The 23,613-nt window shown below is 47.2% G+C and overlaps 1 protein-coding gene across 9 annotated transcripts in view; it reads right to left on the reverse strand.

The window, feature by feature from the left end:
* The window catches only part of CNOT4 (CCR4-NOT transcription complex subunit 4), a 681,024-nt gene that overhangs the window by 250,600 nt on the left and 406,811 nt on the right, over positions 1-23,613 (reverse strand). For all 9 annotated transcript variants that reach the window (XM_078671728.1, XM_078671694.1, XM_078671703.1 and 6 more), the window contains one exon: positions 17,572-17,821. In XM_078671728.1, coding sequence (XP_078527854.1) covers positions 17,572-17,821 — 250 coding nt within the window. The remainder of the gene's footprint in view (positions 1-17,571; positions 17,822-23,613) is intronic.

Consider the following 23,613-nt stretch of genomic DNA (forward strand, 5'->3'; position numbering starts at 1 on the left):
CACTAACACGCCTCAGTGACGTAATAGCTATTAGGAAAGCTACTTTCCACGTTAGGAACTGGAGTTCACACGAGTGCAGTGGCTCAAAAGGTGGTCCCATCAGTCTGGTGAGGACCACATTGAGGTTCCACACCGGAGCTGGTGGTGTTCTTGGGGGAATGACTCGTTTCAGACCTTCAAGGAAAGCTTTAATGGCAGGCACTCTGAAGACAGAGAGATGCTGCCTGTTCTGAAGATAAGCCGCTATGGCGGATAGATGTATCCGAATGGAAGTGTACGCTAGATTGCACTTGTAAAGATGCAACAGATAGCAAATGATGTTAGGGATAGATGCATCTAGCGGGTTGATGTCATTGGCTGTACAGTAAATGACAAAACGCTTCCATTTCGCAGCATAGCATGCTCTGGTAGTTGGCTTCCTAGCCTCCTTGATGATGTCCATGCATTCCGGAGGTAGGTTAAGGTATCCAAACTCTAGGACTTCAGGAGCCAGATCGCCAGGTTGAGCTGTTGCGGATCTGGATGCTGAATTTCTCCATGGTTCTGCGTCAAAAGTCTGGGCGTGAGGCGCAGTCTTTGGTGCGGCACCACCGAGAGTTCGAGGAACGTGGTGTACCATGCTTGGCGCGCCCACGTTGGAGCAACTAGGATGAGAGTCATCGCGTGCTGCCTTAGCTTTCTTGCCACCAGCGGTATCAGAGGGGCTGGCGGAAAAGCGTACGCAAATTTGCCTGACCAGTTCATCCATATCGCATTCCCCTGCGACTGTGGGTGAGGGAACCTGGCGGCAAAGTGTTGGCATTTTGCGTTTTCTTTTGTGGCAAACAGGTCTATCTCCGGATGACCCCACTGCTGGAAGTACGGGTGGAGGACAGATGGGTGTATCTCCCACTCGTGCATGTGATGGCTGTACCTGCTGAGCAGATCCGCCATCTGATTGTCCTTTCCCGGGAGGTGTTCTGCCATGAGGAAAATGTTCCTCTGAATGGCCCACTTCCACATGCTCTGAGCCAGATGAGACAGCTGTGGCGAGTGGGTGCCTCCCTGCTTTTGAATGTAGTACATCGCGGTCATGTTGTCCGTCCGGACTAACACCACCTTGTTGCACAGATGTACAATGAAGGACATGATCGCCATGAAGATTGCCATCAGTTCCAGATAATTGATGTGCATCCTCTGTTGTTGCGTCGTCCATAGTCCCTGCACTGTGTAAGTGAGCAGATGAGCTCCCCATCCCTGGAGAGATGCGTCCGTTGTCAGGATAATCTGTGGCACTGGCTCTTGGAACAGTCGGCCCTTGCAAAGGTTGTGTGGAGTCCACCAATGCAGAGAGTCGTATGCCCGACTGGTAACCAACACTAGGTCTGTCAATTGTCCCTGAGCCTGTGTCCACTGATTTGCTAAGCACTCCTGGAGCGGGCGCATATGTAACCGTGCGTGAGGGACTATGAAGATGCAGGAGGCCATCATGCCTATCAACTGCATGAACACTCTCGCTGGAAGCGAGTGTTGTGGTCTGAACTTCTGGATTAGAGACTGCATGCTGTCTATCCTGACTTGGTTTGGTTGAGCCATGGCCGTCAGGGTATTGATCGTCGCACCTAGAAACTGCCGGACATGTGCCGGCTGAAGATGCGACTTTGGGTAGTTCAACGAGAAACCTAGATTGTGAAGGAGGTGAATGGTGGTCGACATGTCCGCGGCGCACTGTTGTTCCGACTTGGCTTGAACGAGCCAGTCGTCCAGGTAGGGGTAGACATGGATGTTCTGCCTCCTGAGGTGCGCTGCTACTGTCGCCAGACACTTGGTAAACACCCTTGGGGCTGTGGTGACTCCGAAGGGTAGGACCTTGAACTGGTAATGCTTGCCTTGAATAGTGAACCTGAGGTATTTCCTGTGGGACGGGTGTAGTGGAATGTGGAAATAAGCATCCTTGAGATCTAAGGTTGCTAAGAAGTCCCCTTGGTTTAACAAGGGAAGAATCTGTTGCAGTGTAAGCATATGGAAATGTTCTGATAGTATGTACAGGTTGAGGGGACGTAGATCTAGAATGGGTCTGAGAGATCTGTCCTTCTTTGGAATAAGGAAGTACAGGGAATATACCCCTGTGCCTTCCTCTCCCACCGGCACGAGCTCGATTGCGCCTTTGTGCAGCATCGCCACTACTTCCTGCTGCAATAAGTGCAAGTGCTCTGCGGACATAGGCCTTTGCCTTGGCGGAATGTTGGGTGGAGTGGATTTCAACTCTAGGCAATAACCATACTGGACTAGTTGTCGCACCCACCTGTCTGTGGTGATGTTTCTCCAGACGGGCAGGAAGTGCTGCAGTCTCCCCCCGACAGGTGTTAAGTGGTCGGGGGGCAGTGACAGAGAGTCACTGTTTGCTTGGGGTAGAGGAGCGGGAGTTGTTGTTTCCTCTGCCGCGACCTCTGTTGCTGTTATTTCTGTAACCTCCCTTGTTCTGTTTTGTGAACGAGGATTGTGCTCCACCTCTTGAGAATTGCGATTGTTGACCCATTTGTCCTCTGGTGACTCCACGTGCACCTGAGCGACGAAAATTATTGCCACGAAACTGTTGTGATTGTAGGGCCCCCATGGACTTAGCAGTTTCTGTGTCCTTCTTTATCTTTTCGAGGGTGGTGTCAACATCTGGACCAAACAGTCTATCAGGATTGACTGGCTGATTAAGTATGGTTGTCTGAATATCAGGTTTAAACCCTGATATGCGGAGCCAAGCTTGTCGTCTCAACATGACGCTAGTGTTGATCGCCCTAGCTGCTGTGTCTGCGGCGTCAAGTGCACACTTGATGGCTGCGTTGGAGATCAGTTTCCCTTCCTCGATAAGCAGTTTGGTGCCCTCTTGAAACTTAGGAGGCAGGTGTTCTACAATCTGCTCTAGGGTGTCGTAATGCGCCCTATCGTAACGTGCTAAGAGTGCTTGTGTATTTGCAATACGCCAAAAGTTGGCAGCTTGTGCCGCCACTCTTCTGCCCCCTGCCTCTAGCACCTTGGACTCCTTGTCTGGGGGAGGAGCTTCACCCGTCGTCTGGGAGTTGGCCCGTTTTCTGGCATTTGCGACCACAAGAGAGTCCAGTGGCAACTGTCCCCGAATGTATGCAGGGTCTGCAGGTGCTGGTCTGTACTTTCTCGATACGTGGATTGACCACTCTCGCTCTGGTAGGTTCTTTAAAGATGTCAGCTGCATGCTTGAGGACTCCCTTGAGCATAGGCAGCGTTTTCACAGTTCTTTCAGAGACTGAAAAAGTGTCAAAGAGAAAATCCTCTTCCACTGGGTCAGCATGCATGTCCACATCATGATTAGCAGCTGCCCTCTCAATGAGTGCATGAAAACCTGCAGAATCCTCTGTTGGGGATGCCCGTGCACTGAAAGGTTGTGGGTCTTGCCCCACACTTTGGGTGCCTTGGTCACCAATGTCATCATATGCATCAGGATGTGCATCTGGTTCATTGATGGGGAAGGTGTATTGGTCATCCTCATCATATCCCTCACCCTCAGAGTGTTCTGGTGAGGGAGTAGGGCTTCTTCTTGGAGGAGGCTGGATAGGTTCAATGAGGTTAGAAACGTCCTGAGGAACCCTTTTCTTCTTTAGTGGGATGACATAGGAGTCCAGAGGCTCTGAAGTGATCCTCCTTTTGTATAGGGTTAATTTGCCTGTGTTGGCGTCGATGAAGTGCTCAGAATCGTCCTCTGATCCGAGTTCTCGACCTGAAGGTACCCCTGCCGTAGAAGAATCCGACGTCTTTGGCGTCGATTTCGTAGAAAAGGCCTTCGGAGCCTCTTTCGGCGGCAGAAGGAAGAGAAGCTTACTCTTAGGCTTTGCCGGAGTGTCCTTCGGCGTCTGAGGCGACGGCAACGGAGCCGACGTAGCAGCGGCCCTTTCCCTGATTCTCTGTAGCGAAGCGGCGATGGGGGACGCTTCACTTACAGTGGCTTTTGGCGCTGACGAGGATGTTTTGACCTTCCCCTCGGATCCGACGTCATGGTGGCCTTTTTGAGTCTTGGACGCCGATGCAGTCGCCGCCGACCCAGAGTCCTTGGATCGATGCGCAGATGTGCCAGCCGTCGATCCGTGCGCTTGTGTCGCCTCCGTCTCCACTACGCGACCGACTAACGGAGTCCCAGTCGGAACCGGAGCCGTGCCGCTGGCCTTGGCGTGCTTAGACGGTGTCGCAGCGGTTGATCCGTGCCGACCACCCTTTTTAGAGGATCCCTCCTCTGGTGCCGATTTTGACCCTGTGGAATCGACCGACTTCTTCGACTTCTGTGGACCGGAGGTCGACGGAGCCGATGCGGCGGCGGGTGCAGTAGTTTTCTGTGGGCCGGCCGCCATTTTAGGGACGCTCGAGTCCATAAGTTTCGGTTTCGTTATCGGGTCGGCCATTTTAGGTGTAGTCGATACCGTAGGTTTCGGTTTCGATCCGGCCTGCCCAGCAAGTATGTCCATGGCCGGGCCTGAAGGCGGGGCCGTGGCTTGCGGTACGGGGTCTTGGGTAACGCCAACTGGCGATCCCGTGACCCGATCGTGTTCTTCGAAACCTTCGGGGCATAGCTCGTCCCCCGAGCTATCTGCCGCGGCCCCATAACTCTCTTCGACGTCCCCTACCTCGTCGACGTATTCAAGGCCTTGACCCACGACTCCGTCGTCGTCTACCGGATCCGCCTCGACCTCCGTTTCGGGTGGGGATATTTGGAGATGATGACCCTGTTCATCTTCATCTTGGTCGCCGAAGATGTTTTCTGGATCCGGGGCCGCTTGTCTGGCCTCCAGGCGCACCGCGCGCCGAAGCTTGAGAGTCTTTTTAGACCTTAATTGCGCGCAAGCTTTGCACTTGCCGTCGTCATGGTCCGGTGAAAGGCATTTGTTACAGACCGGGTGCAGGTCTATATGTGGGTACTTGGACCCACAGAGCGGACAGTACTTAAACGGACTCCGCTCCATGCTGGAAAGTTGTCGTCGCGTCGCGATGAGAAGGCCTCGATGTCCGAAGAGTGAAAAAACTCCGCTGAATCCGACTCCAAGAGTCGGAAGAACTCGAGACCGTGCGCAAACAATACCGACGCTATAAATACAAGGCCTTTTGGCCTTAAAAAGTTAGTTTTACTCGGTTTCGACAGAGAGAAGTCGAGACCGCATCCGAACCCAATGGCGGAAAAAAAACAATCTGGGGATGGAGCCGATGCCCATGCGCACTGTAGTCCAGGGGAGGAGCCACCTATCTCAGGATACTTCGAAGACTCTTCCAGGACAACAATGTGCGATCATCCGGACCCAACACTAGGCGGCGATCTAATGCTAAGATATGAATTTAGCAGCCCACATGCCTCGAACACCTTCTTCCTATACTGGTCGTACCTCTTAGATTCCCGGTCGGGCGGGGCCGACGGGAATGCGGTCTGGGAAGTCGAGGCCTGGATCACCAGACTCTCAGGGGTGGGATGGGTGGACAGGAACTTGGGGTCGTCCGGACACGGACGGTGGCGTCTGGCCACGTTCCTGTCAACAGGCGAACCTGAAGCAGGCCTGGACCACGTGCCCAAAAGAACGTCTGTCAAGGCTTCGTTGAACGGCAGCAGAGGCTCCTGCGGGCATGCCTGCGGTTTGAAGACCTCGGTGAGGATGTTAGGCCTCACGACCGCGACGGGGAGCTCAAGGTGTAAGGCCTTGGCAGCCCTCATCAACACCACTGAATAAGCAGCCCCAGCCTCCGAGGCCACAGTAGGAGGCGAGACAAAACCAGGGTTAGGAGAGTCGTCCAGACCACTGGCGTCACCCATATCACCTGTCCAGTCCACGTCGTACTGACACTCGCGTGACAGAGGGTCCTCAGACCCCTCCCAACCCTCTCCGTATTCTACATCCTCCCCATATTCGGAGTCAACAACGTAGACCGGCTCCTCGGGGTTCACAGGCCCCATCGGTGTCGGACTCGGCGTCGGACGACGCCGGTCCGACTCCGCGTCCGGAGACGGAGAGGGAATGGGGGTGGCGTCGCCCGGAGCCGGCGCCCGAGCCCCGACGCCGGCCGGCGCCGCGCGGAGGCGGCACCATGGGTTGCCCCGATGGAATCGGCGCCGGAGAGGCCGGTGGACCAGCCGGCGTCGACCCTGAAGGGCCCAGCGGCGCCGGGGCCGGAGCCGCCGGCGGCGTCGGGGCCGGAGCACCCGACGGCGTCGGGGCAGGAGCACCCGAACCGCTCGGGCCCCCGGACGGGACCACCGGGCCCGCAGGCGCCGTAGGCCCCGTCAGAGGAGACAGTGCCCTCATGGCCATGAGGAACTCCTCTATCTCCTCGCGCCTTGCCCAGGGACCGTAGGGTATGGAGCAGGCCGCGCCGGCGACCCACGCGGATCCGCGGGGGTGGGGCAACCCGAACCCCCGGCTGCATCGCGCGAGCGTCGGGGGTACGATGACGACGCCCCGACTTCTTGTGTTTCTTACCTGAGGAACCAGAGAAATGGTGACGACTTCCGGAGCGCTCGTGGCGGCTCCGCGACCTCTCTCGCGACCGCTCCCTCGACCTCGGACCGGGAGCGCTCTCGACGCGGGGCCGACACCCGGAGCTCGAGCAGCTTGCGGGACCGCTCCCGTCTAGCCTTACTCGTCAAGGCCCGGCAATCGACGCAGGAGTCCACGTCGTGGTCCGGGCCCAGGCACCGGAGGCAGAGTCGGTGGTGGTCCGTGACCGACATCGTGCGGTCACACCTGACAATTCTTAAACCCGGGGATCCTACCGGCACCTTAGGAGTAGATAGTAAGTCAAAAACTTTGGTCAAAAGACCGGAGTACGGCTCTTCGGATCTGCGCTAACTGGCGCGGAAAAAAGAAGAACTGACGTCAGCGCGCGGAGACGGCGTCTATATACTCCAGCGACGTCATCACGGCGCACGACGCCGACGACGGACGCGGAGCCGCAGGGGACGCCTGAAGACGACACCTACCGACGCGCAGGGGTACTGCTACGCAAAAGTTTCCGGATCCAGACTGACGCCTGGGGATATTCTAAGGTAAGGAATCTAATACTAACCTGTTTCTTTCAGATACTTTAAGCAAGTTAAAAAGACACTCCTGCATAATTCTGGATAATGTCCAATTGCAAAATATAGTTTTGTGAATGGTCTACAATTTTAAACATATTTAAGTTCAAAAAAATAATTTCCATCAACATTAGAAAGCACTTATTACAGATGCACCAAGTTGCCATGTCATTGGTTCTCTGAAAAACTAGTCTCTGCATGCGATGATAAAAGAGTATATCCTGGAGTCTTCATCAAAAGGATCGGGCATACAGGTAAGTTAGTACAGATGACTTGACTTTCTACAGTAATCATGCTCATAAAAGTATTACAGAAAGCACATCCTTGACTAGGTCAGGTCTTATGAATCCATTTTAATGACTAAACACAAAAAACAAATACCTACCAAGCTAGTCTTCGGATTATGAAGTTAGAAAACATCTCTTCTGAAGTAAAATTTAAGGTTTTCTCGAGGAATATTATTGGACCAGCTTAAAAAGTAAATCGCAAATAGCAGTAAAAATGAATTAAATAGGCAGGACCAGCCGAAGTTGCTCAAATCCCAAGAGAGGCCTCTAATCATAATATGAGAAATACCCAAATCCAGAAAAAGATGGGGCCGCTGCAGCCAAAACATTTAAAGCAGATGACAAGAAGAAATACTGTCAGTTCAGAAAAGTTTCAATAGGAGTTCTGGATAGTTCTTGTATAAGAGATGACAAATAATGATTTCCCTAAATTCTGCTTATTACAAGCATATTTTGAACTCCAAAAAAAGTCTTCCTCTAGACGTCCAAGATTGAAGAATTAAAGGGATTATGTTCTGTATTACAGTAAACTGGCCTCAATTCACCACTGCTCAGAATTTTATGTCGGGACCGGAGGGAGGACACCAAGATTATGCTTTTCCTTCCCTGATGTAATATCAACAGACATTAGTAACATTTACAACACAGATCAAACTTCTTAGAAACAGAAATTAGAAACCAGATGGGTTATACATGATCAGAGGACAATCTATGGAAGCTCAACAGCCCACCACAGAGTCCATGCAGGTATCAGAAACTGATTCTTTCTGTGATGCTCAGCAGCCAGAAAGCAAGGGCTCTTCTGAGTGACCACTGCCTGTTCATTTTTTGTTTGGCAGGTTACTGGTGAGAAATGTTTTGGTTCTTTATTGCTGGATTTCCATTCCCAAGTTGTTAATAATGTTTTATTATAGCAGACATCTGGCAACTGCCACGTCTTCTACCCCATCCCTATCGGAGTCCTCGTAGATTACCAAGCGGCCATAGACAGAATTCACGGGAGCTGGAAGTTAGTTGGCCCCAAGTTCGGCGATCCGGTCATTTAGAAGAGAAACCGGTGCTGCAAATGGTCCTGCATCCCCTTGAAAGGCAAGGCTCTTGTGAGAGCAGGGTTAGACCAGAGGAGTATGGTGTGAGGGGCAGTGGTCCTGGAACAATTTTCAGAGTGGGAGTGCTGCCATCAATATTACACGACAATCGTCTTTAGGGATTGTGAAAAATTCAAGTGACATGCAAAGTACATGTGTAACAAATGAGCCACGCCATTTAGCAGGAGTGTGGTATGGGTGTGATATGTAGATGGTGGTACATTTTGGAGCGCACTGTCGCAAATGTTACCAAAGCATGGTGTGGTAGCGCAATGCAATTTACAGACACCACATTTTCCATACAAATGGTCCCTAAATTTACAGAGACTTGCAGTTTTACTGCTAAAACTAAATACTGCAAAAAACTAACATGTAAACATTTGCTTTCAGGAAATAGTTATTTGTGCATCCCCAAGTAAAGTGGATTGGGTCTTTCAAATCCCATTAACATCTTTGGGGCAGATTTATTAACTTTTCACACAACGCAGCAGGAAGTTTGCTGCGCTGCATTGCGTGGGAGACATCAGAAATGCACCATATTTTCAAAGATATTTTTGCTGCTTCCTTGCAATGACACTTTGTGGAGCCAAGCACCAACGCAGAAACCTTTGCACAGTGATGGTGCAAGGGTGTCTGCATTACCAGCAGTATTATTTGTGTGCAAGGAGGGACAGCTTCCTGCAAAAAACAATCCTTAAAGGTGTTTTAAAAAATTTTGTGTGATGTGGAATGCATCACACATAGGAAAGAGAAGTAACTAGGAGAAATAAAGATTTCTCCTCATTAAGTCTGGCTTTGGAAAGCGTACCATTTTGACTCTTTCCCAGGCTTACAACTCTTTGTAAATATGGGAATGCGCCCAAATCCATGGGTGGATGCTTAGGAACGCCCACGATCCACCGATGGAATGCCTCCCTGACAGAAGGTAAAGCAAGGCAGCAAAATATGCAGCCTTGTGGTATCTTGGCTTTAGTAAACCACGTAGAGCCACACAAGGTGGCTTTGCATGGTTTAGTGAATCCCAGTTTAAGGGCTAGTGTCACTTTGCATGACTCCAGGGAATCGCAAGCCCTTAGTAAATCTGACACTTTGTTTCCATCACACTTCACATCTACAAAGAACAGGCCCTTTCTTAGCTGGTGATATCATTTGAAATACTTGTGCCATTCATTTAAATGGATTTACATTTTGTTCTGTTTATAAAAAATAAAAAATAAACTGATGTCCTATCCTTCCACATTCCATGTACCCCAGAAATGTTATCAAATAGTTCACTTTACAAAGTCTTGTCACTTCGCGGTTGGAGAAACTAAACACCAATCTCCACGATAAAGAATATAGAGCAATTTGTCAGAAGACATTGGCTGACATTTGACCCCCGTTTTTGGAAGCACGGCCAATGCAACAAGATAATAAGATGTAAAGGGCTCTTGGTCGTTCAACTCCAGCATTGGCATTTTCGTGGGTGGTTCCGCACCCCTTCTTCTAGAGCCGATGGCGAGAGATACACCATGCAGGTGAAGCCAGTTCTCCAGCCCCTACAGCATGTAGCTCGGTCATTTTATGTAGTTAAACAAATATCTGCCACATAATGAAAAGGCCAGATTCCTTTAGAGCAGAATTTAAAACGGTCTTCCCACAGGTTGACAACCACAAATTGCATGCAGTTGGAACACATGTCCACCTGCTAATCTGCTTAAAAACCAGCATGAAAAAAATATCCTAGGATTACCTTTTTCCCTCCTTAATTTAGTTTGGATGTGCCCCTGCTTCCATTCTATATCCCTCTTCTGTAAATAAACTACTCTAAATCTACTGCAATCATTCGCTTCCCACATGGCCTCCTCTAATGATTACACCTAAGACACAAGTGTACCACAAAGAAACTAATGGATTGAATGGTTCCTTTAGCATGCAAGAGTAACTCAAATAACCAATGGACTGGCCCCTAACGGAGCTCCCAGGTACCGTGCTACTCGCATAAAGCACTTCACCACCTCGCTAGGGTTTCTAACCACTATATAAATACAATTTCCATTCAATGCACGAGTCACAAAGGTTAGTGTGGATTACTGATCGATCATTGTAGGCACTTTGCAAGCCTTTCTTTGCCTTAAACAATGTGCACACAGTTAAGTTAGCTACATTTGGTAAACTATACTGTGGTCCGAGTGCTTACAGGATTTTGTACCCGCAATTTAGACATATGATCACACCACCCCCCGAAGTAACTATACCAGCTCTCCTTGCGAGCTTGCACCATATTTATAACCAGTAGCATAATTTACAAAACCATTACAACCAACACCCCCGCCTATCTTGTAAACAGGCCCACCATTCTACAGAACACCATCAGGCTGCGAACTAGAAAGAATAAACAAGGAAAAAACAAGACAGCTGGCCTTTTCCATCTATTAACCCAAGGTACAAGTTACTTACCTTCGGTAACGGTGTATCTGGTAGAGAAGATTCTAGCCGCAGATTCCTTAACGTAGAATTATCCCCAGGCGTGAGACTGGATCCAGAAAATTTTCTTTGCCACAGCATGTATGGCCGCCGGGGGCGGTACCACGTGACTCCGCCCGAAAGTCGTCCGCAGGCGTGACGTCAGCGAGGTCACAAAAGCCCAGGCCCGGCACACCGACGTCAGTTTTCTTCAGAGAACTCAAAACAATTTATAGGGGAAGAAGAGTAAAAGTAGGCCCCAAACGCCGGAAAAAAACAGGGAGTAGGGATGCAGAAGTACACATGAACCAACCAGCCTTGCACCAGCAAGGAAGGGGTGGAACAATTAAACAGAAAGGAGCATGCTGTCAGGGAGGAAGTGAAGCAGACACTCGTAGAAGACAAGCCACCCGGAGGGAGGCGAGTGCAGAAAAACAAAGCTGAAGGTTCTCCCAGAACGGGGAGGAAGGACGGGTCGTGAAGGAATCTGCCGCTAGAATCGTCTCTACCAGATACACCGTTACCGAAGGTAAGTAACTTGTACATCTGATAGAAACTACTAGTCACAGATTCCTTAATGTAGAATAGATACCCTAGCCATACCCAGCTAGGAAGAAACACAGGGCCCCAACAGGGGATGTGTCATGGGGACAGGAAGGGCTTCCCAGCCCCCACCAAGCAGAAGGAAGCAAGTACAAGGCGAAGGGAAGGCCAGGATACCCCAAGCCTACCAGAGGTACAAGGGACATTCGTCAGAAAACCGCAGAGAGATAGACCGTGCCAAAGGAGTACCAAGGAAGAAAGAACCATCCCACTTCCAAGGAGAAGAGGATGAACCGGAGGCAGAGCACGCCACAGGAGGACACATAACCAGCGAAGGGAACAGCCGAACAGGCATCAGCCCTGAAGCAGCGAGCAAGGCCAGAACTGCCCCATAGCCAAGAGGATCAAGGGGGACTCTGGGACAAACCGGGAGTCCTGGCGACCTCCTGTGACATCACAGGGACCCCTCTGGGATTTGCGGTGAGGCAGAGGCGCCGTGGGTCGAAGAGGGGAACCCCGTAGGGCTGCAGCACGACGACACCACACTCCCAAACACCTGAAGCCGAACTAGTCGACGCCGGGTTGAAGCCGCCGGCGACTCCGCAGAAGGCCCTGCACATGGCAAGGAATCCGCGGATGTCTCAGGATGAGGAGGGGCCAAGGAAGCCTGCAGAGCAGTAGCGTAGGCCTCCATCTGGGCCCTAGCGCCCAGACGCCAGGAAACAGTGAGTAGGATTGCGACGAGCGAGGCAGCATGTCCTGAGAGGAACCCGTGCTCTCTGCAGGACGGGGACAAGGCTTCGGTGACAAGCTGTAAGACTTACCGGTGGGCGAGCGACGCCCCTGGGGCCTCGGCGAAGGACGATCCCGTTGTCTGAGTCTGCGGTTTCTGGACCCTTCCGCGGTAGGGGACTGACACGGTGACTTGGCTGGCCTGAACTAGCGGGCCGAAAGAAGTTTTATTAGGCGCTCCCGCCGGGACTTCGGCTTCAGGTGCTGGCAAGCGTCACAGTCCGGAGAGCCATGGTGCTCGCCCAAACACCACATACAAATAGGGCGAGGGTCCATCGCCGACATCGGACGTGTACTAGAAGTACACATCTTGAAACCCGAAGGCATTCGCACACTGTTCCTCAGCGCAAAAGCGTGAAAAGCAGGCCTGAAAACAGGTCAGGGACACAATCCGGATCCGCGTTGCATGCGGAAAAGAAGGAAACTGACGTCAGCGCGGGGTGGGCTAATGTGACCTTGCCGACGTCATGCCTGCGGACGTCAGGCGGGAGTCACGTGGTACCGCCCCCGGTGCGCAGAGATGCTGTGGCAAAGAAAATTTTGCGGATCCAGTCTCACACCTGGGGATAATTCTACGTTAAGGAATCTGCGGCTAGTAGTCGATCAAATATCTGGAACATCCTCATACCTATCAGGACCGCCCCAATGCTGCTCAAATTTAGGAAAGAGTTCAAGATTCACCTCTTTAAAGAGCACTACATCACAAAACATTACCCGCCCACAACTCTGCTTTCTCCATTACACGCTGAGGTTAAGATTGTCATTGACCATGTACATTGCTCTACTGCCTTATGACTAGGTTCTCACTACAGAAATGCCATATACATACATAGTTTAAACCCAAAATTATATAAACAAGTAACAGTGGAATGTCATTACAATATGTAGAGAATTCACAAATTCAGCAGTGGCTTAAATAGGGAGGTACTATCAGGTATTTAGTACCTGCACTTCCATAATTAGAAAGAGTACTCACACTACTCAGTGGGAAATTATTTTAATGGCGGAGTATTAGCACTTCACAGTAGCAAACAGGTACTGTAGTAAAGAACACCTGCATTATATACTCCCATTTCAAGTACTGACATACAGCGAGGATATGGCGAACAAATAAACATTTGAGGTCTTCTGAGGTATTTGAGTCAGTCCACTGGTTGGTTGCTGCTACCATGCCTCCTCTCCCATCCGGTGTTTTGAAGAAGGTTAGCTTAGAGTGGCTGAGGATAGCACACTCGAGAAAAAATAGCACACAAAAGCATGACTGTAGCAAATATAAGTAAGGCCAGGCTGGTCACCTCAATGCCACCGAGTCCCTGAAAAGAGCATTTTTCTAAAATAGAGACTACTTCAATTCGGGGGAAGGAGGATCACTAGGAAAGGGCAAGAACGGACTGCTCGATTAATCTCTCACTCAGGACAGGGGTATTCAGGGGAATGAGAAGTGTGGTTTGAAAGGGCTTAAAATCAGCAATTACTGTATCACCCTTAAAAGAAAAGACCGATCGGTCCGAGTCTCACCTCAGGACCTGAAGGACACTTACTTGGAGAAGCTATAAGGGCTCTTTAACTCAGTCAATCTGTAGCATTCCAGACCCGCAGAGTGCCTACTATCCAAGAAGGTGGCATGTTATGTGAAATAAAGACTCAGAAATCCCATTGAAAAAGAGATCAGTTACCACCTTATGGCTAAGTGTCCTAGGATCTTAGCGGAGGTCAAAGTGGTGCAGACAATGGTTTCAGAACTGATAGACATTTCAGGGAACTCAAGAAGGATATAGATGAGTCTGCCCTAGTATTTCTGTCAAGACCAACTGTTTGATCTCACAGGTCTCTGACCGATGGAGATCATTAAATAGGAGAAGACCATGGTGGCCCAGGACCACACATCGGAGTGGATGCAATATATGCCATATGAACATTGTGCAATAACAATTGTGCAACCTCAGCAGACAGGATGTTGTTGGTGTTGGAGATATAGCCTAAACTAGTGGAGCTGGCTTCCTCTGAAGCGAGACCCATGGCACAAGAGTGGCTCTTCATAGACTCCTTTGCAAAAGAGTGGGTAAATTAGATAATACATTTTCTGACTTGGATATGGCACAGACTTGAATAGGATTTTCAAACAGTGTTTTTCTGGGCCGGAGGTGACAGGAGACACTTAGTCTTGCCTCTTTCACTTAATGGGTCCCCAAAGTGATCAAGCATCTCAAAACAGAGTGTTGCAAAGGGAGGGGTGGTTTTCGGAACATGAGGTGTGGGGTTGCAGGGCCAGGGGCAGCTCCACCTGCCCCTTGGTTTTGTTTTGCAGCTTCACATTTATTTACTACATTCACATAAAATGGTAATCAGCTACTTTGCTTTTCGGTCAATCTGGACTTTAACAGATGCTGGCTCTCCCGTGATTTTTGTCTATTCCCAAAAACTGCCCCTACAAGGTTCCAAACTCTTATTTTAAAAGCAGTGAAAGTGAGGTCTGATTATTACTGTGGAGTGGAGGTGAGCCACATATTGACTATAGGGTGGTAAAACCAGGGGATTGAACTTCAACTATTACTGGGACTCGCTATTAGTGGTAATAAATCAATGGCTGTACCGTTCTCCAACAGACCCAGCATACATATTAGACAGATACCAGATGGGAAGAGCAGCGTGCTTGGGAACCCTATATTTGAAGATCAGGAAAGGGAGGTATCTGGGCCCTATGGCTCAGACGGTGGAAATCTGGCATCAGGAGACTAAACATCTGAGTTGGACCGGTGTGTGGACTCAGGCCACCCCCATCTCGTCCTCTAAAAAATTAGGGCTCCTGTGTCATGAATTAGGATTTGATAAGTGGGATGCAATTGGACTCTCCACCATACACCATCCAGTAAAGATGGGTAAAATCCTTACATTTAGGGAACTACAGGAAAAATATGAACTGGCTCATGGGGAGATTTTTTGCTATCTGCAGTTCCGCCATGCACTCACAGAAGCACTTCCAGACATAGAAAATTTACCGGAATCATCCCCCTTCGAAAAACGGCTGCTTTCTGAGCCGATCTCAGACAACGCCATATCATTAACATATCGCAAATTATGCAACAACCTGCCAGATCCCTTTCGCACTCTATGAGATAGGTAGCAAGCCGATATCGGACACATCGAAGACTATGACTGGCAAACAGCACTGATGTCCCTAAGGGAAGCAGCTATTACCCTTCATTTTAGACTGATCCAATAAAAAATCCTACATAGAACGTACCTTACCATGGTTACTGTAGCGAAAATAGGATGCGCTATGTTGGGCGGATGTCACCAAGAGGCAACCTTCTATCACACTATATGGGACTGTCCGCAAATACAACCCATAAGGGATAGGGTTACGGCACAAATGCAGGACGCAATAGGGAAACAGATAACTGACACCACCGCTGAGGCTTCTTAACATTTGAGAAGCAAACCGATCTCACGGAAGTGGAACAGCAACTAGCTACTGTGGGAAACACTTTAGTGAAAAGAGCAATTGCAATGAAATGGGGGCAGCGGAAAGATCATTGGCTAAGGTTTGGGCAGCTGAACTCGATAAGCGTATGATGGCAGAAATAGAGTATAAATCTAGAGGATGTCCTAAGAAATGGGATACAAAATGGAGTGGGTGGAATGCGCAAAGAGGGGACTTATGTATATCTCCAACCGTAGAGGTGGAAATGTCAAGAAACAATAGACACTCACCTGACAATTGACTGATTTACTGTGCACCCTTATGGTATGGGTACCTGCTGTAACCAGATTGAAATGTATGCATACCAATATTTGTGATTATTTGAAGTTTGAGATCAATAAAAAAAATCTTTTTTTTTTTTTAATCTGAACTTGACAGAAGTGTAGCATTATCACTGTTAAGAATGCTTTTTTTCTGCTCTGCCACCAGCCATGGCGATAAAGTCACTATGTTTCACTAGTGGACGGTAGGTCAAATGTTGTCAATTTGTTGCTGCAATTAATAAGCATGTTCTTAGACCACTTTTCCCTTTGTCTGAAAACAATGAGTCTAAAAGTATAGCTATCACCCACTGCTATTCAGTTCTTGCTCTCACTGCTTTCGAAAGCCAACTACTAGGGAGGATACAAATCTGCCGAATAAATATTTTGATAATAGTTGGCATATGACATTTTCTAGCCGTTTTAAAATGATTTGTGTAACATGACCATCCTCTTTTGTATAATACTTTATTATTAATTTAAGTGAATGGTGCATGAAGGGGACACCGAGAAACAGTCTGCATTAAAAAGAAAGAAAAAGTAGACAGTTAAGATGGACAGCGAAGCAGCAATCATTGCTTCATGAGTCCATAAACATTTTGGAACTTCATGGCGAGTTGTTTCTTGCACTCATTTTTTACAGTCATGAAATACATCACAAGTGAGGACAGCACAAAAAATGGATGTATACATTCTGATGATAGCAGTAGAGTGCATCCCCTCAAAGAACCAGGAATCCCCAGCTAAAATACTGCAGAACTATGGAAACAATCAAAAAATCCCATTCAAAGGAAGCAAATACTGGACGATCTCAGTCTGTAAACAAGAAAAACCAGACAGCACCGATGACTGTTCCAGCTATGGCATCACTGTTCTCCAGCTAAACAAAATAACAATAAAAAAGGGTATAACAGAATCTGTTGTATTTGGGTCATTTACTGAGCAAGGGGAACATTTAGAAAGTGGTGTTGTCCAATAATGATTTCAGAGCTTTCAATTAAAATTACGACTTCAGCAACTGCCTGCTTTTTTAAAAAGTTATTTGGTTCGCAAGTTAAAATAAACAATAAAAACTCTAGCTTTTCGAGCATTCTAGTGAGATGATTCCATAACAAATATTGGACACAGCACAGCCACACACTGTTGCTCAGTTAGAGTGCCAAATGTTAGTGCTATAGAAATGAACGGGGAAGGTATTTAAAATGAAGCTCTAGATGTTGGAATCTGCTAACACAAATCTCTTAAAGATGACAACTGTTAAAATGCCACAATATGTCTGCTAAATCAAGCAGACAAAATTAAACAAAGGACAATTCTTGAATGCTCCCTGTTGATGATTGAGTTTAATATAGATGTAGTATTTATATCTGCCCACATAACTGCAATAAATGCGGGGTTGTAAGACTACGCCTAAACTTCAAATCAACTGAACTTTAACAATTAGCAAAAGTAAATGGATATATAGCTAGCAACGGATCCTCTATCAACCCCGACCCTTCCCTGAGAAATGCAAGTATGAATTTTCTTTTGCTGACCTTCCTTCCCCTATGGAAGCGTGAGAAAATAATAATGGTGGACACAAACTAGCCCAATTGTAAAACATTCATGAACATACCTGATGTGAAAAGGCTCTGTGGTTCTGGGGCTGTGGGCCAGTCGCTGGAGGTCTGTGGAGAACTAGGGAAGGGAGGAAGTCCACTGGGTATAGGATTAGGATGCCGGAAATTGTCAGAGAAGAGTGACTGTGATTCCGTTGTGGCTCCCTCAAAGGGTGACCGTGCACTGTGATTAGTGGAACTGATGGGGATGATTGTGTTTGATTTGGTTAAGCCTGGTGGGGGCGATGGTGATTCACTGGTTAATATCTGCAACACAAGGAGGAAAAAAACATTCCATGATGTACATCATTTTCTACTTTGACCTATTATTTCCTCTCCATGCTAGAAAGTGGAGAGGTTTAACTGATATCAACAGAAAACAATTAAAGATAGAAGGAAAGAAGACCATTAACAAAAAAACAAGAACAACAAAACTGTGAAACACATGGTAACTCGAACCAATCATTTAGAGCAAAACAAGTTTGTTTGACACTCTTACATTCGAGTACAGTGATGTGTGAAGGAAATAACATCCTCTTAGGTTTCTAGTCCTCGCCCAGTCAGAACAGGAGATTAGCGAAGCCCCATGGAACAAAAACAAATTTCTCTTTGTCAACATTAATTGAAAGAAAAATAGGCAACATTCAGAAGACTAGAGTGAAAAGGTGAACCTTTAAAGCTTCCATATTAGTCAAGAAGGTGCCACTAAGTGCACATAATTACCATCAAGTGACGTCATCTGTACGAAATTTACTCTGGAGTATTGAGGGGTATGATAATACATCACCACTAAGTAAAAATGGGTTTGTGACTGCTAAAGAAACAGTTGCTGTTCATCACTAGGGAAAAATAATATATCCATTACAATAGATATGAAGTACAACATTCCACAAGAATAGACAGTGGTAACTTACTTTTAGCCTTCGTTCTAATTCATAGTCATCTTAATTAAAGTTATAAGAGTTATAATCCCAAAAGCGTGCAGGGACCCTAGAACACTTATCAAATATATAAATAAATATACATGGAGGAAGATGAAAGGTTTAACATACATGTAGGCAGATGAAGAGACTGGGTATATGCTCCCCGTTTTTATTCCACATGGACGGTAGCCACAAATATCTGGGGATTTGCTTCCAATGTTTAGGACTGACAGTGAAGATCCTTTGACGAGGAAAGAATGTTACTTTCCCTGTAAGCATCTTTTTGAAGCGTGTAGTGCTGCAGATTCACACGTTATGCACATTCCTGCCATCTAGTGTTGGGCCCAGACTCTGCAATTTGTTTTTCTCAAGGAAGTCTTTTATGGTCAACGTTATGCATGTTATCCTCCTCGAGGTAATGCACATGTTCAATGGCTCCTTTGTTAGACTTTTTCCCTGCCATGTGGGAAGTGATGACAGTCTGGTAGCTCAGCACTTGCTGTTGAACATGTGTACATTCTTGTACATATTTGACACCATTGAATACCTGAATCTGCAGCACTACACACTATGAATAGATGCTTCCAAGATAACATATCCCATTCGTAGCATGTGCTGGCTGCAGATACAAGTGCTATGCACAGACTGTAAAGCAGTACTCCTCTTGCGGTGGGGCTTTAGGCATCAGGCGGTGCATTTGTTTGAAATAATGAGTGTAGAACTGTTTGTCCCACTAGAGCTTGTTGTCTTGCAAGTATGCTCACACAATACAGTTTGGTAAAGGTTTGTGGGCTTGTCCATGTACAGATGTCCGTTAGAGGGATATTTCACAAGAAGGCATTGTTGCTCCCTCTTTTCTTGTGGAACGAGTCTATGGCATTGTGGGTAGTCTTGTTCTTTTTGCTTTGATGTAGCAAATTTGTATGCATTTAACAATCCATCTAGCAATTCCTGCTTTGGAGATGGAATACATTTTTTATTTGGGTCTGAAAAAGCTACAAATAGTTGTGTTTTTCGAAAGGTTTTACTTTTTTCCAAATAAGTACACTAGGGCTGTTTTAACATCCAGTGTATGTAGTGCCCTTTCTGCAATTGTTTCTGGTTCGGGAAGAAAACGCGTAAATCCAATGTCTGATTTAAGTGGATAGGGTATATGACTTTAGACAAACTTAGGATTTGTACGTGGGTTTTAGGGATATAAAAATGTCAAAGAAAGCCACTTTCGATGTTAGAACATGCAGTTTGCATTTATGTATAGGTTCAAATGCTGTGGACATTAATTGTAGTGAGAAGACAGTTTAACAAGATGCATTCATAGACTAGAGTCAGTACTATAAATTGAATCTGTGTACCCAGCCGGGCAACAGATGTTTTAATATGAAGTAAGTTGTTTCAGAACCACAGTTTACACGAACAAGTGATAGGGCACAATCCTGTACCTATCTTCCAAGGGAAGAAAACATGGAAAAAATAAAGAGGTGATAGGGAAAAAGGAAAAGAAATAACAGGCAAAAGTGGAGGAGCCCGGGGGGTTGTGCCATCGCTGGGTTTTCTTGTCCCTGCCTCGTTGTGGCGTTCCTTGCTGGCCCCCGTGTAAAAAAGCACTTGAGTTCTGATGAGCCCCTCCTTGTCTATTAGAACTACTTCCTTCGCCTGGGTCTGAGCTGTCAGAGGATTCGGCAGACGTCTCAGAGAAACCAACCAGATTCTGTCGTCTGCTGAATTCACATCACCTTCACCGGACAATGATCAGCATCACCGTGTCAGAATGCAAATTAGAAATCACTGTTCCAACCGTGCCTCAACTTTTATTTTGCAACACGCCGACACGTCATTATCCATCACTGGGCATATATCACGTTGACCATTGTGCCTGTGACTGTGTCCTACTCAAATCGGTTTAATAATATCACTCTGCCCAATGCGTCGTGGAGAAGCGTGGCTCAGTGGTTAGAGGCGGCAGACCCGGAAGCTGAGATTGGCCATGACCCGGAAGCTGAGGTTGGCCATGGACCAGGGTTCGATTCCCCGCCTCGGCGGGTCTCGGGCTCAAAAATTCCACGGACTCGACAATTCTCGCTCCGGTGCCTACTCGACTCACGGGTTCACACTCTGCGACTCTGGGCAATAGCTTGCTTAATCTCCACTACGGCCCCTCGCGGCGGGATGCCTGGCTTTCACCTTGTGGATACCCTGCCGGGGTATCTCACAGGGGAATACCAGGACGGGTTCCCTAAGCAAGCGCCTTGATGCCTTTGGGTGATACGTGCGCTATATAAGTCGCAATACATTTACATTTACAATGTTTAGGTTCCATGATGGTACAGGAGGTAAACATAGTGGAATTAATCTTTTAAGTGCCTCCATGAATGCTTTCATTACTGGCATGTGAAAAAGATTGAGGTCTTCAGTTTAGCAGATATGCTAAGTGTACGGTAGATGCAAGTTCTGAAGAATGAACAAATAGCATACCAGTTGTTCAGATGGAGAGCAAGGGTTTATACTGTTTGCAGTGCAGTAGTGGACAAAGAATTTCCATTTTGCTGCATAAAACGCCCTGGTGGTTGGTTTTCTGGCTTCCTTTAAAATGTTCATACATTCTGGTGGTAACTGCAAGTACCCAAATTCTATGACCTCAGAAGATGGATTGCAAGGTTGAGTTGTTATATGTTTGGGTGCCTGGCTCTACACTTGCTATGGGTGAGAAGATCTGGAATGTTTGCTAGTTTATTGTGATGTATTAGGGACAGCTCCGGTAGTGATGTGTACCATGGTTGGCATGCCCATGTTGGGGGTTATGAGTATAATTTTCAGTTATGTTTGTCTGAGTTTTCTGACCAGATAAGGAATGAGCAGGAGAGGTGGAAAAGTGTACACAAATATTCCTGACCAGTTAATCCACAGAGCATTTAGATCATGGATGTGGGTGGCTGGATGCGAAGTTTTGGAATTTGGCGTTTTCTGCAGTGGCAAAGAGGTCAATTGTTGGAAGTAGATTTGTAGGACTTGAGCATGGCCTTCCCATTCATGGACTTCTTGATGCATCCTGCTTCGTAGGTCTGCTAACATGTTGTCCATCCCAGGTATGTATTGTACCAGGAAGTGGATTTTGTGTTTGATGGCCTATTTCCATATGAGTTATGCTAGTTGAGACAACTGCAATGAATGGGTCTCTCCCAGTTTCTGGGTGTAGTACATTGCAGTCATATAGCTGACTGTAGAAGATCATTCTTACCCGTTATTTTGGGTAGAAATGCTTTGAGAGCCATTTGTAGAACATTGAAGGGAAATGTTTGTTGTTGCGCAGACCAGTGACCCTGTACTGTAATGTCCTCCATGTAAGCACCCCAACCCATGAGTAATGCATCCATAGTAATTGTCACTTTCAGGATTGGGTACTTGAAGGCTCTTCCCTTTTTAGTGTTTTGTGTATTCCACCATTGCATTGCGTGATGGGCCATGGGTGACACCAACACTAGATACTCCATGTTGCTCCCTGCGTGTGACCATTGAGATGCTAAGCACTCACGTAGGGGTTGCATATGTAGTCTTGCATGTGGAATTATTGCTATACAAGAGGCCAACATACCTAGAAAACACCACTATTTTCACTGAGAGGCAATGAGCTGGCTAAAATGGAGCCTGTTGGGTCTAGAGATTGGGAACTCTCTGTGAATTGGGATAAGTTTTAATTGTGTGTGAACTGAGTATGGCCCATAGGTATGGCTGTACTTGCAGCAGGAATAAATGTGATTTTGTTGCATTTATTATAAATTCCAATCTGTGTAAGAGGTTGACAATGGTTTGGGTGACCTGTAGACATTTCAGTTTCCTGGAACTCTTGATCAACCCATCGTCTAGGTAAAGAAAGACATGGAGGTTCTCCCTTCTCAGACTTGCTGCTACTACTATAGCTAAACATTTTGTGAACACATCTGGGGATGCTGTTAAACAGTATGGTAGTACCCTGAACTGACAAGGACATCCACTAACCACAAAGCAGAGGCGATGTGCCAGATGGATTGGTATATGACAGTATGAGTCCTTCATATCAAATGCGGTCATGAAGTCACCTTCCTGAAGTAGTGGTATCACATCCTGTAGTGTTATCATGTGACAGTGTTCAGATAGGATGTGTTGACGGAGTGGGGGCATGTCCAGTATAGGACGGAGCTTTCCCTCCTTTTTGGTTACTAGGAAGAATAGGGAGCATAGTTCTTTCCCTTGATGTTTGAATCGGACAGGTTCTATGACCCCTTTTTGCAATAACACTTTTACTTCTTTCACCAGGTGTAGATGAGGACTGAGGGCGTGTTTCGTAGGTGGGATATTTGGTGATTGAGTTTTGAGCTCTAGGCAATATCCCTGACTGATGATCCTTAACACCCACTGGTTTTTTGTTACTTCCAGCCACTACTGATGAAATTGTTGTAGCCTTCCCCCAAACAGGTGATGCGTGTTCAGGGGAAAAGGTTGCAAAGTCACAGTTTTGAGTTAGATGCTCCCTACTTTAGTGTTCCCTCTATCTGTGCCTCTTGATTTAAAACATGTGCAATATTCTTTACCCGATTGCTTGTGGTATTGTTGCTGCTGTAATTGGTAACTTGGGGTTCCTGGGGTGTTATTCTTCGAGGCCCATCTTCCTTCTCCGAAAGGGCTGGCGATTTTGCACATGTACTGCAAAGCTCCCATTGATTTTGCACTAAGTGTCCTTTTTGGTTTTCTCGTGTTGTGTGTCAACTTCTGAACCAAATAGAAGCTCGTCATCAAATGGTATTTTTAAAATGTGCTGTTGCACTTCTGGTTTGAACCCTGATATGCGAAACTATGCATGTTGATGTAGCATCAACAAGGAATGAATGCCTCTTGCAGCTGTATCTGAACTATCTAAAGCACATCAAATTGTTGCATTATTTGGCTTCCTTCTGCAATCAGATCTTCCCCTTTTTTCTTATTTTGCTCAGGGAGATTCAGTAATAATTCTTCCATCTCATCCAATTTAGCTCCATTATAGTGTGATAGGAGTACCACGGAACTTGCAACTCGCATGTGATTGGCATTGCCTGCTGCAACCCTTTCTCCTGCAGTGTCAATGCTCTTACTCTCCTTGTCAGGAGGTGGAGCATCCCAAATGCT

Source organism: Lissotriton helveticus, chromosome 1_1 (assembly GCF_964261635.1).
Source record: "Lissotriton helveticus chromosome 1_1, aLisHel1.1, whole genome shotgun sequence".
Lineage (NCBI taxonomy): Eukaryota > Metazoa > Chordata > Amphibia > Caudata > Salamandridae > Lissotriton > Lissotriton helveticus.